This window comes from Sinocyclocheilus rhinocerous, unplaced genomic scaffold, assembly GCF_001515625.1.
Source record: "Sinocyclocheilus rhinocerous isolate Xijiao unplaced genomic scaffold, SAMN03320098_v1.1 scaffold705, whole genome shotgun sequence".
Classification (NCBI taxonomy): Eukaryota; Metazoa; Chordata; class Actinopteri; order Cypriniformes; family Cyprinidae; genus Sinocyclocheilus; species Sinocyclocheilus rhinocerous.
In genome coordinates, this window is record NW_015630576.1 from 1372184 (window position 1) to 1384683 (window position 12500).

Sequence of the window (12500 nt, forward strand, 5' to 3'; positions counted from 1 at the left end):
TTTTTTTTTTTTTCTTTTGAGTGTGTTGCTTGCTTACCATCACTGCAGCAATGTCTTCTGGGTTGTCTCCATCCAGATCGAATTTAAATGTCACCATCTTGCTGTTATGGGTCTGTAGTTGACACTCTACAACCCGATCCACTTTATCTGACAGCTGCATGAAGAAAGACACAGGTAGGGAATGATTCGTGAGCATTTATCTGTGAGTATATCACAAAAAGGCAATTCATTTTTAAAGCAGTTATCCATTTTTTGAGTTTAAGGCTAGCTAATAGACAGATGAGTCACCCCAGTGATGCGTAGCCGTGAGCGAGCCCTCTTCCTGAGCAGCTTGGTTCCTGTGCGTTTGTTCTGACCTTTACCCCCTCTCTCCGAAAGGCCCTCGTTTCCATCACTCAAACCAGAGGTGACATCAGAAGCATAGCTGTTCCGAGAGGAAGGATATAAAACACACGGTGACATTCCGACTTCCTGAATTTCACAGAATGTATCTTTTATCAATTTACCACTAGCACATAAAGGCAAAGTAATTTACCACAGATCTTCTAAATCAGGTTGAGCTAATTGAGTAAAATGCAACAGCGTCCTTGTGTACCCATTTGACCATATGCTACCTTTGCTTTGCCTTCATCTGGCTTCCTGCAGAAATGGCCTTCAAGGTAAATTGCTCCCCTGAGCTAAATCATTACCATTAATGCACTTACCATTAGGCTATGTGCTGTGCATGTGTGTGTGTGTGTCTATATATGAGTCACACAGAAAAAGAACTGCTCTCCACTGGTGCACTACAGGCACTCTGGGTAAACGTGGCATGATGTTGGTCAGTTGGTGAGTAAGATTACAGCTCTCACAGCTGGGATCAGGTCCACATTTTCTTGACGTCAAAACAAAAGCCACATGCACACATGCAGTGGGGGAGGTTTTATTTAAATGGCAGTCTTGTATAGGACTGATTCTGCGTTCATAGCTTAACAGGTTAAGACCAGGTTGATGACACTGCAGGGCATTTTTAGACAGATGTCCCATGTTTAGTGTGTAGGGAGCAGTCAACACTGTGTATGGACCCTGTTAATCTAACAAGCTTACCTGTCGACAGGAGAGGAATAACCACTGGCACTTCCTGACTGGGCCCTCTCTGTGGTTTGGGACACAGCAATGCTCTGTGGGAGGCAAAGGAAAACAATTAGCAATGTAAATTGTGACTCAAATGAGTTAAACCTCATTCAAATTAATATTTTATTTTATCATATAAAACAGTAAGGGCATTTTAGGGGCTGCTTGTCTGTTATAATTTTTGTAGTCAAAAGGAGTCTGAAATCTTGCATTTCCTTTAACTTTAAATTATTAGTTACGTGCACTACCATTCACTTATGCTCACCAAACTTGCATTTGTTTGATCAAAAATACAGTAATATTGTGAAATATTATTACAATTCAAAATAACTGTTTTCTATATTAATATATTTTAAGTTTCAATTCATTCCTGTGATGGCAAAGATACATTTTTAGCATCATTACTCCAGTCTTCAGTGTCACATGATACTTCAGAAATCATTCTAATCTACTGATTTGCTACTCAAATAGCTTTTCTTATTATTATCAATGTTATAAACAGCTGTGCTGCTTAATATTTTTGTGACAATTTTTTTTCCAGAATTTTTTGATGAATCAAAAGTTCAAAACAAAAGCATTTATTTCAAATAGAAATCTTTTGTAACATTATAAATGCTTTTACTGTCGCTTTTGGGTCAAACTTTTAATTGTTAGTGTTGGTTGGATAATACATCAAACATCTCATGCCCACTCATGCCAACCTACCGATGGGAAACGGAGAGCTGGGATCGCTGAAGCTGGAGTGGGTGGGGCTTCAGTGGGTGGAGCTTCAATGGGTGGGGTTTCCACATGAGGAGCTCCACTGGTTGGTTGTGGAGCTGTGGAGGCTTGGTTTGCCACAGGAACTGAAGGATCCTGAAGCCCAGAGGAGCTGAGATATCCATCCGTCTCACAGTCAGCTGCCATGGAAAGCATAATTCAACCAAACAAGAGGAACAAAGAGGAAAGTAGTTTGTTAGTGTGCAGCTTACCAATAATGCTAAAGTGCATCGAGATGTCATGCATGCCCTAGCAAGGCATACAGGGTTAGTTGCATAAACATAGTCACTATGTTAAGACTAGTTTGACCAGCTAACAGTTAGGTAAGGGCAGGGCTGTACGTTAACTTTTTTTTCCACATAGCACTGGTGCTACAGAGGTTGAAAGTTTTCTAGCACAGGCCAAAAAGTTGTAGCACAAGTATAAAACGTCTGTTATCATGTCTGAAAACAAACACAAGTAATGGAGTTCATCACTTAAACAGGCACTGATGTTCCATACAGAGCACAAAAAATACAAACCATCACAAAAATTGTTTTTAGACAGTTTTCTTAATTTGCTAAAAATGGAAGAGAAAGATATGCATTACAAATACACATAATATACAAATAAAACATCCAGTGCATTATTTTTCAGGTACAGTATTTAGCAGTAACATTCAAGAAATTGAATGAACAAATATTAAAATAAAACACTATATACATCAATTATACTTTTTTAAAGCAACTGACTGATGATAAGTTCATCAGTCAAGAGCAGTGAGTGAGTTTTTTTTTCTGTGTTTTGTTGTTTTATTAACATTAAAAGAATAGTTCACCAAAAATGAAAATTCTGTCATCTGTCTTTCAATAGTGTTTAATTTTTATAAGATCATTTACTCAAGTTGTTTTAAACCTGAATTAGTTTATTTCGTCTGTTGAACATAAAAGTTATTTTTGAAGAATGTGGGTAACCAAGCAGTTGCTGGTCCACAGTAACTTCCATGGTATTTTATTCCTACTGTAAAAGTCAGTGTGAGATCGTGGAGACATTTTAATCGTCCACGATCAATAATCATCATATCGCACACCCCTAACTATCAAGTATAATCAATCTCACACACACAAACAAGCACAACGAAATCACTTCACACTATTAAGCGGCTGTGTTATGAACATGCAAAACTGTATCGCACGCGTGCTACAGTGGTAAATTTATTCATCGCACAGACCAGTTTTTTCGTAGCACGTGCGACACGACATGACGCACTGTACAGCCCTGGGTAAGGGGTAATCAGTCTTACCAATGTACCTTTTTGTAACTGACTTTAAAAAAGTTATGACCAGTGTTAAAAAAATAGATGAATAATTTTTAAAACTAGTCTAAGCAGTTTATGCAACTGCCCACAGGTTATACAATGACTTTCATGGAGGTTGACTATTTTAAAGGAATTTCAGATAAACTAGACAGTCTCTTTTCTACAGGACCTTAAGGGCACTAAATGTTTTGTAATATACACTACTCTTCAAAAGTTTAATGTCAGTAAGACTGGCAGAAAGAAGTCTCTTATGCTCACCTAAACTGCATTTATTTGATAAAAAAAACATACTGTGAAAACTGCAATATTGTGAAATATTACTACAATTTAAATGATTTTTTAAATTATTTTAATTACATTTAATAACCAATACTGAGTTGGTGCTGAGGAAACATTTATTATTATTATTAATGTTGAAAACAGTTGTGCCACTTAATATTTTTGTGGAAACCATTTTTTCCCCAAGATTTTTTGATGATGTTCAAAACAGCATTTATCTGAAATAGAAATCTTTTATAATATAAATTTCTTTACTGTCACTTTTGATCAATTTAATGCATCCTTGATGCATCCAAGAAAATCTTACTGATCCCAAACATTTGAATGGTAGTGTTTTTATGTAAATCTAAAATAAAATGATACATACCATGCTCACTAATTGGAGCCAGATTGTGTGTACTGGATCAAATAAAATCCAGACTAAAAAACATGTATGAAATGGAAACGACTGACAAACAAACTGCCCATTATTTTTTCTTCTTTGAATTCAAGGCAGTCAAATGCTGTTTCAAATCATTCTGGCCAGATTTAAAAGACATCTAAAGATGTTGTTTAGTTGTTTTAAACTAATTTACCCATATAAACTACCAAGTTAGTAAACATTCTGTACATGCAAATGGTTGACTGTATGACTGTATGCCGACATATTGTACAATGTAGCAACTGTTTATCCACTAACAAGTAAATCATGTTGGTTTTAAATGTCATTTGGTCATGAGAAACCTGTTTGAAGTTTTGGTTGGCCAGAAGAGACATGTGGATCAATATTCCTGGAACAACATTCCAATCAACCAATCAGGGATAAGCTTACAGCTACTGTCACGTTTAGGCTTACAACCAGGATTAGGAGCTTTTACACGGTTCAGTAATTACAGGAAAATATGCAGATGCATAAAAAATGCATATGCATTGATGAATTGTTCACAATAAGATCTATAACGTGAATGCAGAAAATAGAGAAGGCGGGGCTGTCCAGTCCTGCAACTGGAAGGCCACTTTCTTGCAGAGTTTAGCTCCAACTTGCCCCAACACACCTGTCTAGTAATCCTGAAGACCTTGATTAGCTGGTTCAGGTGTGTTTAATTGAGATTGGAGCTTAGCAGGATAGTGGCCCTCCAGGAGCAGGTTTAGACACCTCTGAGAAAGGGTGAATATCTATTTCATGCCGACTTTAATATATAGAAGAGTACACAAACTTACAGGTTGCTGATGAGTAGCTGGAGCGACGTATGTTGAAATGCTGCCGCTGGTCCGCGTCTGGCTCCTCGGGTTCGGTGGCAAAGCTGGCGTTGAAGCCAGAGTCCAGAGATTCGTTTGCAGGCAGGGAAATGGGGCCTGACACTGTGACAGTGGGCGGAGCTTGAGTTGGGACGGAAACAGGCGTCTCTACAGGAGGCTTAGGAGCAGGTGGGTTAGAAACTGAAGGTTCGGCTTCAAGAATAGGTTCCTCCTCAATCACCTCCTCTTGTCGCCGCCTCTGCGCCTCTTCAGCCTGTCGGCGGAGCTTCTCTCGTTGCCGCTTGATGGCGGTAACGCGGTCACGGATGGCTTTGGCCACCAATTTGTAGTCTGCCTCACAGACGAAGCCAAGAACAACCTGAAGGACATGTATTTGTTGTTATTTTTGCTGATCTGTTCAGTAATGCCATGGAAATTACAATGGAAAAATGGAAATGAATCTCTATCAAATCAAGATTTTCGATCTCACCATCTCCTGAGCCACCTCTTCCGGGACGTCCTTGTAGAGTTCAAACAGGAACTCAATAGCGTTGTTGTCCTTATACTTGCCATGGAGCTTCTTGGTGTCATCCATTCGAAGCCAGAGTTTAAGGCCAGACTTCACCATGTCATCCTCCTCAGCCAATTCGACACGAACACCATTATTCTCCTGGAAGAAAGTGTGCTCTAACAGGTCCTGGATAGTGTACCTAACCGAGATAATGAGAAAACACACAAGATTGTATACTTCCTTCTGGGTTTTAAAAAAGGGCATTGAGGTTTGGCTGGTTCACATGAGCTAGTTAAACCCTACTGGTAGATGTTGTAACTACACCATCTGGCTGCAAAAAGCATCTTTTTCCACTAGAAGCCATTAAAAAATTAGCTCTGTTTTAAAAAAAAAAATTTACAAGCCACATGCAAGTGACAAATATTAATTACGATCCTAAAATAGCTATTTTAAACTATTGTTTTTGATGAAGGCTGTTTACATGAGATATTGCTTTTAATAAATGCTAATTATTTTCGCAATATTTTAAGCCAATTTACAACCAGATTTCCTTATTGCTTTGTGAAACATGCAACCGGAAAAAAAAAGTTAAATCTCAGCATAATACGGTCTCACATCTTATGAGAGATGGACTGTCAGGCAAGCACTTTGAGATCTTAATGTGACAGAGTAAGAACATTCATCTACAAAAACTGGAGTTAATTAAATCAACACTATTAATCATCAGAATTACCTGCTGCTGGATGGAGTGAGTCATTACTAGTGGCTATTGACCAAACGCTTTACATAATGGCTGGAAGACATTAAATGGACTATTATCCTGACAGAAATGTGTTATGTTGAATTGATTACAGGATTATGAGGATATTTTGGGTAGAAGAAAAGTGGTGTGACTGAGTGATTTCAAGTGGAGAACAGGTACTGATGGAAACTCTTTGTTACTTTTTTTGGTATAAAAGTGGAAAAAAGCCAAAAATCATGTCTGCAGGAAGTCCACACAAAGTTACTCTATTCCAAAACCTAGTGATTTGCCTACAGAGCTAGCATGACATGTGGTCCTAAGAAAATAAGAGAAGTGCTAATAATTAATATAATTAAATTTCTCTTAATATGTTTCAAGCAAATCATTGTAAATAAAAATAAATTTAATCCAATATGTCTGTGTGCTACTGTGTGTATTTTTATGTTAGAGTACCATGCTGTTAGCTTAGCAACTTGCTAATGCTAAACTTTATTGTGAGGTATGTGTTTTGCTATTTGTGTAGCTGCCAAAGTAGAGTGTTCTAAATTGGGCTTCCGTGATGGTCATAAAGCTCCCTTAGAAGTGTGCGACCAAAAATAAACTAAAATATAAATATATATATTGTATTGTGTCTGTGAGATTAGCTGGGATTTCAAAAAGACGGGCAGCAATGTGTTAGTAACCCTAACTGTAACTCTGTCTCATTTTAACTAGTGACCCAAAGCCTTCTGACACCACAGAGGTCAAACAACACAGAGGAGAAAGTTTATGCCCTAGTAGTACCACTAGAAATTCTAAAGTGTTCATGTCGGCATCTTTGACACTGTTGATTCTGTAACCACATGTCACCTGATCAATGTAGGGCAGAACAGAAATATCAAAATAACAAAACTAGGTAACAAAAATACTGGCGTGCAGGGCTTTCTGAGGGGTTGTTTAAATGTCAAAAGGACAAGAATCTGGGTATTGTTGTTTTAATGTGTAAACAGTAAAAACCCGTCTGGCAGGTGTTAAAACATTACGACTGCTGGTACAAATACCAGCCTTTGCAGCTCTTTGATTACAGATGTTCCTGTTTGTTGAACGACCTTGTAGACATTATAGTTACCTTTCGTCTTTGTTCATTCGGATGCATCCCTCAATGATCTCTTTCAGTTCAGGGACTTTCACTTTGTAAAAACTGTCTGGCTTCATACCCTGAAAAAGAGCGAGAGACATAGAGGAAGAGGGGGGTTTGGGGGAGAGGAAAGGGTAAAAGAAAGGAAAATTCCCGATAGATAATAGAAATGTCATAGGTGTCAATTATTTTGATGGACAGCATGGGGGGGGAATCAGAAGGAGAGTCAACATTATAATGGGAAAAACAATTTTGTGTGTGTACGTTTGTCAAGTGGGCTGACTGACAGAGAAAAAAAAACATCCACCCATCTTCACACAAAACACAAGGTGCTGTAAGATATCTCTGCATGTTTAGCACAAATGTCACACTTAGTTATAGTAAGAGATTAGCAGACCAGGCCAGAACAGGTCAGAGGTCAAAGGGGCAGAAATCCTGTTCGAAAAGTACAGTACTCTCCAAACTGTAAATACAACAAGTGTGAATGTAATGTTGTATTTACATAGTGATGGTATTTACATAGTGTTACATTTCTATGGACTCAAATGAGGAAGTTACAGATCATTTTTACAGTATTTACAGATACAGTATTTACAGATTGTGACGAGAGGGGCGGGGCCGAGAGCCGTGGGAACGGAGCGAGGCCGGGGGAGTAATTGCTAATGCGCGACACCTGCACCACTCACCGGTCTCGAGTCTCACGGAGGAGCTCCGGAAGGATAAAGGAGGAGTGACTACAGTGTTGGAGGAGAGAGGACCAGGCCTGGATTTTATTTTTTATTTTGTGTTTTGTATGCGGCAGTCGTCCGCGAGGGGCTGCCGCTTTACTTTCGTTTTGTGTTTATTTTATTATTAAAGTTTTCTTTGAGTGTTCGCCGGTTCCCGCCTCCTTCTTCCCGATCTACGAACTTTGTTACACAGATATTTCATTCTGTCACACAAAAGAGAACTGCATGGCATGTGCCTCATATTATGCCAATATTTGGTCCCCACAAACATAGTAAAATCAGAATAATATTCATTTAACACTGCTTCATATGCATAAATCTTAAAATATGACAAAAAAAATCAAAAACATCTAATGAATCAATTTATATATTGTTGCAATAAACAGTCTGCACTCCCTTTTCTTGCTTAAGACACATTAGGGCAAGAATCTTATGAATGTATTTTTAAAAAAATACTGAATTGCTCTGTTGTTAATCACAATATGTGCCGAATCAAACTGAATCATTTGCAAAAATGCTTTGGAATCCAGTTGAAAAAAAAGCTAGTGCTGTCAAACGATTAATCGCATTCAAAATAAAAGTTTTTGTTTACATAATATATGTAGGTCTACTGTGTATATTTATTATGTGTATATATAAGTACACACACATACAGTATATATTTTGGAAATATTTACATGTATATACATTTATATATTTATATTCTATATAAATATTTATATTTATATATTTAATATATAAACATAACATATTTTTCTTAAATATATACATGCATGTGTGTGTATTTATATATACATAATTAATATACACAGTACCCACACATATATTATTTAAACAAAAACTTTTATTTTGCATGCGATTAATCGTTTGACAACACTAAAAAAACTAAAGATTCACACCCTAAATCTGTACAATAATAGAAAAACAAAGTTGAGCGTGTGTGTAAACATAACTCGGTAATGTTACAGGCAAGGCTTGCCGGTTTGACCTTCAGCGTTTCATTGTTGTTGAAGCTTCAGGCTCTGTTTGGCTTCATAATGGCTGTATAGACCTAAGCTCATCTCTAAAGCAACTTGCCAGGGACAATTTTTTACTCATTTCACATAAAAATAAGTTAACCAATCATAACAGAGATAATTTACATATAGACTTCAAGGTACAGCAAAAACAGCCAGCTTATTTCTATGGTTCCCCATATTGTTCAAATAAAAAACAATAAAGGATATAATACAGAAAGCAATGATTAAATAAATGTTCTGGGTTTAATACATTTTAAGCTCAATTGACAGAGTCCCTTAGTTTGCAAAAACAATCAAAAATTCTCCTGGTACAATTCACAATCCAGGGCCTAAATATCACGTTATTGGGGTCGCTTCAACCTGCTGACATAAAAAACAACCGGCGGCAATCGCGGATTTGGCAACACTGGTCCGCAAACTACGTTTCATATAACTCCTCCCCGAACTTCCCGCTGCCCTGTATCTTGGTCTCTCACTGGCTGTAGGTCATCGCCGATGTGTTTTTCAGTCAGAAAAATTTTTCTGACTGTTTCTGATTTCGGAAATCAGAAAAATAGCCCGAAAAATCGGGCTAAAATTGTGCAGTGTGAACTCGGCATTAGAGATTGGCCATATAAAACTGTAAGCAAGTTTTTATACAGCACATATTAGTCAACAGAGCACATCACGCCAGAAGTACGTTCAGTCCTCCTGGGCTAAAAAGAAGGACTGAACGTTTATGTTATCAGTGTTATCCGTTGGCCATCTAATGACAGGGAACAGACACCATATTGTGGAAAAACATCGATCACACAAGACGTGCTTTGTGGAACATGGTTTGGTTGCCTGTTTCCACACTCAACTCGATTTTACAAGCCTTGTGAGGACATTTCCACAAATGGGCATAATAAACACTCACAAACACACTTATAAAAATGACTACAAAGAACACTTTGATTAAGTCTATACTGGATTTTAAAGAAAAATAGCTAATAAAAGGACTGCACTGTACAGTCATTCTATAAAATCACTCTTCTCCTAGAAGGACCATCGCTTTTTTCATTTAGATGATAAGAAATCCAATTCTGGAATTCAAGGAAATGCTCTTTTCACAGTCCATCTCCTTTGTTAAGTGGAAAGCAAAATTAAATCAAGCTCTGAATCAGGCAGCTGAAACCGCACTGTAAAACAGATGAGGTGAAAACCACAAAATTGTGATGCTGAGGACATTTTGCAGCATCATACCCACACAGAACCCACTGATTCAAGGTAAATATCCTCACCACAGTGATATAGAAAACTTAAGCACATAAAGTGTGTGAGCATATGTATGCCATAAACGGTTTCAAATCCATCACATCATCACTTAAAACAGCGTTCTTGGCCTGAAATGCTCTTGGAGGAAAGCTATGACGTAACTTCAGTATTCTTCCAGCCAGGCCCGCTGCCATACGCTCATTGCAAAAGGCATTATGGACAAGATCCATGCTGTTGTTGGACAGAACATTTTTGTGGCAACCTCAATGTTCTGAGCTGCCCAGAAAATACAGAGAGGAACTTGTTGACATATAACCAGGACGCTTTGCTATTGCTTGTTCAGATAATAGGCCCACTGAAAGTTTGAGATGGAAAGGAAAAGAGAAAATACAAAACAGAGGTGCAATTCAGCATAAAGGGGGTGGGGCGGCCTGAAGTTCTCACCCCTGAAAACCACTTCTGTCCGATGCACTGGGCAAAACTGATCTCATAGGCTTTCAACAGGGGTTCAGGAGGTAGTTGAAATGGATTAGTTGAATGATTTTTCACTGGTCAGGCGCCTCTTGATGACATCAGTCTTTTGAGGAGGCCCCTTGAGACCATGAAGCAAAGAACCAAATACCCATTTATGTTTGTTTCACACACCGTTAATCAGCTCTTTTTCTACACCACCATTAGGTCGCTCAGCCTATTCAAGCTGGTCTGGTTTACTGGTTTTAGAGGGGTTTGGGGTCATTTTTAGCTGGTCAGTCTGAGAGACCATCTGAATGCGTTAAAGACCAGCCTGATCTGACTAGAGGCCAGCTACACCAGTAAGGAACCAGTTTAAACCAGCTAAAACCAGCAAGCCTTCACAGTCCTATTATAAGAAATGAAAAAGAAAAAAAGTTTAATTTCTGCTCTGCATCTTCTCTCTGTTTCTTCTTCCTCGCCAATGGCTTGAGGAACGATCATTGCCTCACATTTACGCAAGAAGCCCAACATTACATCCAGCTGAAAGTGCTGCAGCAGTTATGTGCTGGTGGCTTGAATCCAGATTTCATACAAAGTTTGCTGTCAATAATATTCAAATTCAAATAAATCCAAACAAATTTCATTCGTTTCTAAACTTTCTGTAAGAAGTGAAAACCCTGAAAAAACTCAGTAATTGCACATCTTCTCTCAAATAGATTATCTGAATCAAAAGTCAATATGAACTCTACTATTTTCACCAAATACATGCAAGATCAAATTATCTGAGCAATGGTAAACACATTAACAACATTAATTGTTATTTTAATGTTAGCTCAATAATGGTATCAATGAACTAACTGATAAAAATGGTTTTATTAATCTTAAAAAGTTACTTTTATTCAGTGTTAAGTCATGTTTGTTCAGAATACATTTTTATAACTTTTTAATTAAACATTAACATTTCTAACTTTAATTGTTAAAATGTTGTAATGTAGAAATTTACATTGACCAAAATAAATAATACATGCTGTAAAGGTCTTGTTCATGGTTAGGTCACGTTAGTTACTGCATTAACCAACTGAATCTTTTTGTAATTCACTTTTGCCTATTAACTTCATATCTCTTACTGTGCCAACAATTGTCTCACTTGAGCTTTTTGCCTATAGAAACTTTTTGCCTATAGTAACTATATTGCCTATAGAAACATTAAAAAAAAACTCCATTTAGTCTTTCTTGTGAGCTATCAAAGAGCAAACACTGAGCATAACGATTTCCTGTCAGGTCCAGTCAAAACACTTTTCATACTCTTAGTACAAAAACATCACAGTAGATATGAACTGACCTTTTCCCTAAGGATTGCAGACAGATACGCCAACCTTTCTAGCTGTCAACATAAACATGCCACTTGCTTGTGTATCAAACTGGAAGCTTCACAAACAAACTGTGCTGAACTCCAAATCATTAATGTACTCATACCATATATAAGCATGACGATACCACCCAACATATGTGTCCGCAGAAACCAAGTGTTAAATGGCAAAGTAGTTTACATCTAAATGTTCTCTCATGAGAACTGTGATTAGGTTGATTAGCTTTGCTAGATCTTTGTTCATTTTACAGGCAAGTTTCATTATAAGGCTAATGCTCACAGTAAGCCAATAAATCGACCTGAAAGCTTTTGATTTCAGTGAAAAGGCAAGGTCAATTTTCTCTGCGTCTCAGTTAAGTGACCACAGTCATCTTGCTGGCACAGACCTCGTGCTTGATGGAAAGGCTTTTCATCTCCGCTGTGTGTTTAACAGGTAAGCAGCATGGGCTGAATTGGAAGATAAATACGGAAAATAGCAAGGTTACATGTTTCGGTAAATACATAGTGTGATTCAGTGTTAGCTGTATTTGAACATGAAAGCGGTGTTATTTTGTGAAAACTGCAGTCAGAACAGTTTAAGCTGCCATGATGGTTCTTACAGTTAAAGGGATATTTCAACAACATTTGGACCCCAATGATTTCCATTTTATGGGCAAAAA

The 12500-nt window shown here is 37.6% G+C and overlaps 1 protein-coding gene across 1 annotated transcript in view; it reads right to left on the minus strand.

The window, feature by feature from the left end:
• The window catches only part of LOC107740640 (serine/threonine-protein kinase WNK4-like), a 63797-nt gene that overhangs the window by 9300 nt on the left and 41997 nt on the right, over positions 1–12500 (minus strand). The window contains exons 5-11 of the mRNA XM_016553128.1: positions 7028–7116; positions 5157–5376; positions 4649–5045; positions 1819–2012; positions 1087–1160; positions 289–424; positions 38–154 (exon numbers count right to left, since the gene is read on the minus strand). Of these exons, the coding sequence (XP_016408614.1) occupies positions 38–154; positions 289–424; positions 1087–1160; positions 1819–2012; positions 4649–5045; positions 5157–5376; positions 7028–7116 (1227 nt within the window). The remainder of the gene's footprint in view (positions 1–37; positions 155–288; positions 425–1086; positions 1161–1818; positions 2013–4648; positions 5046–5156; positions 5377–7027; positions 7117–12500) is intronic.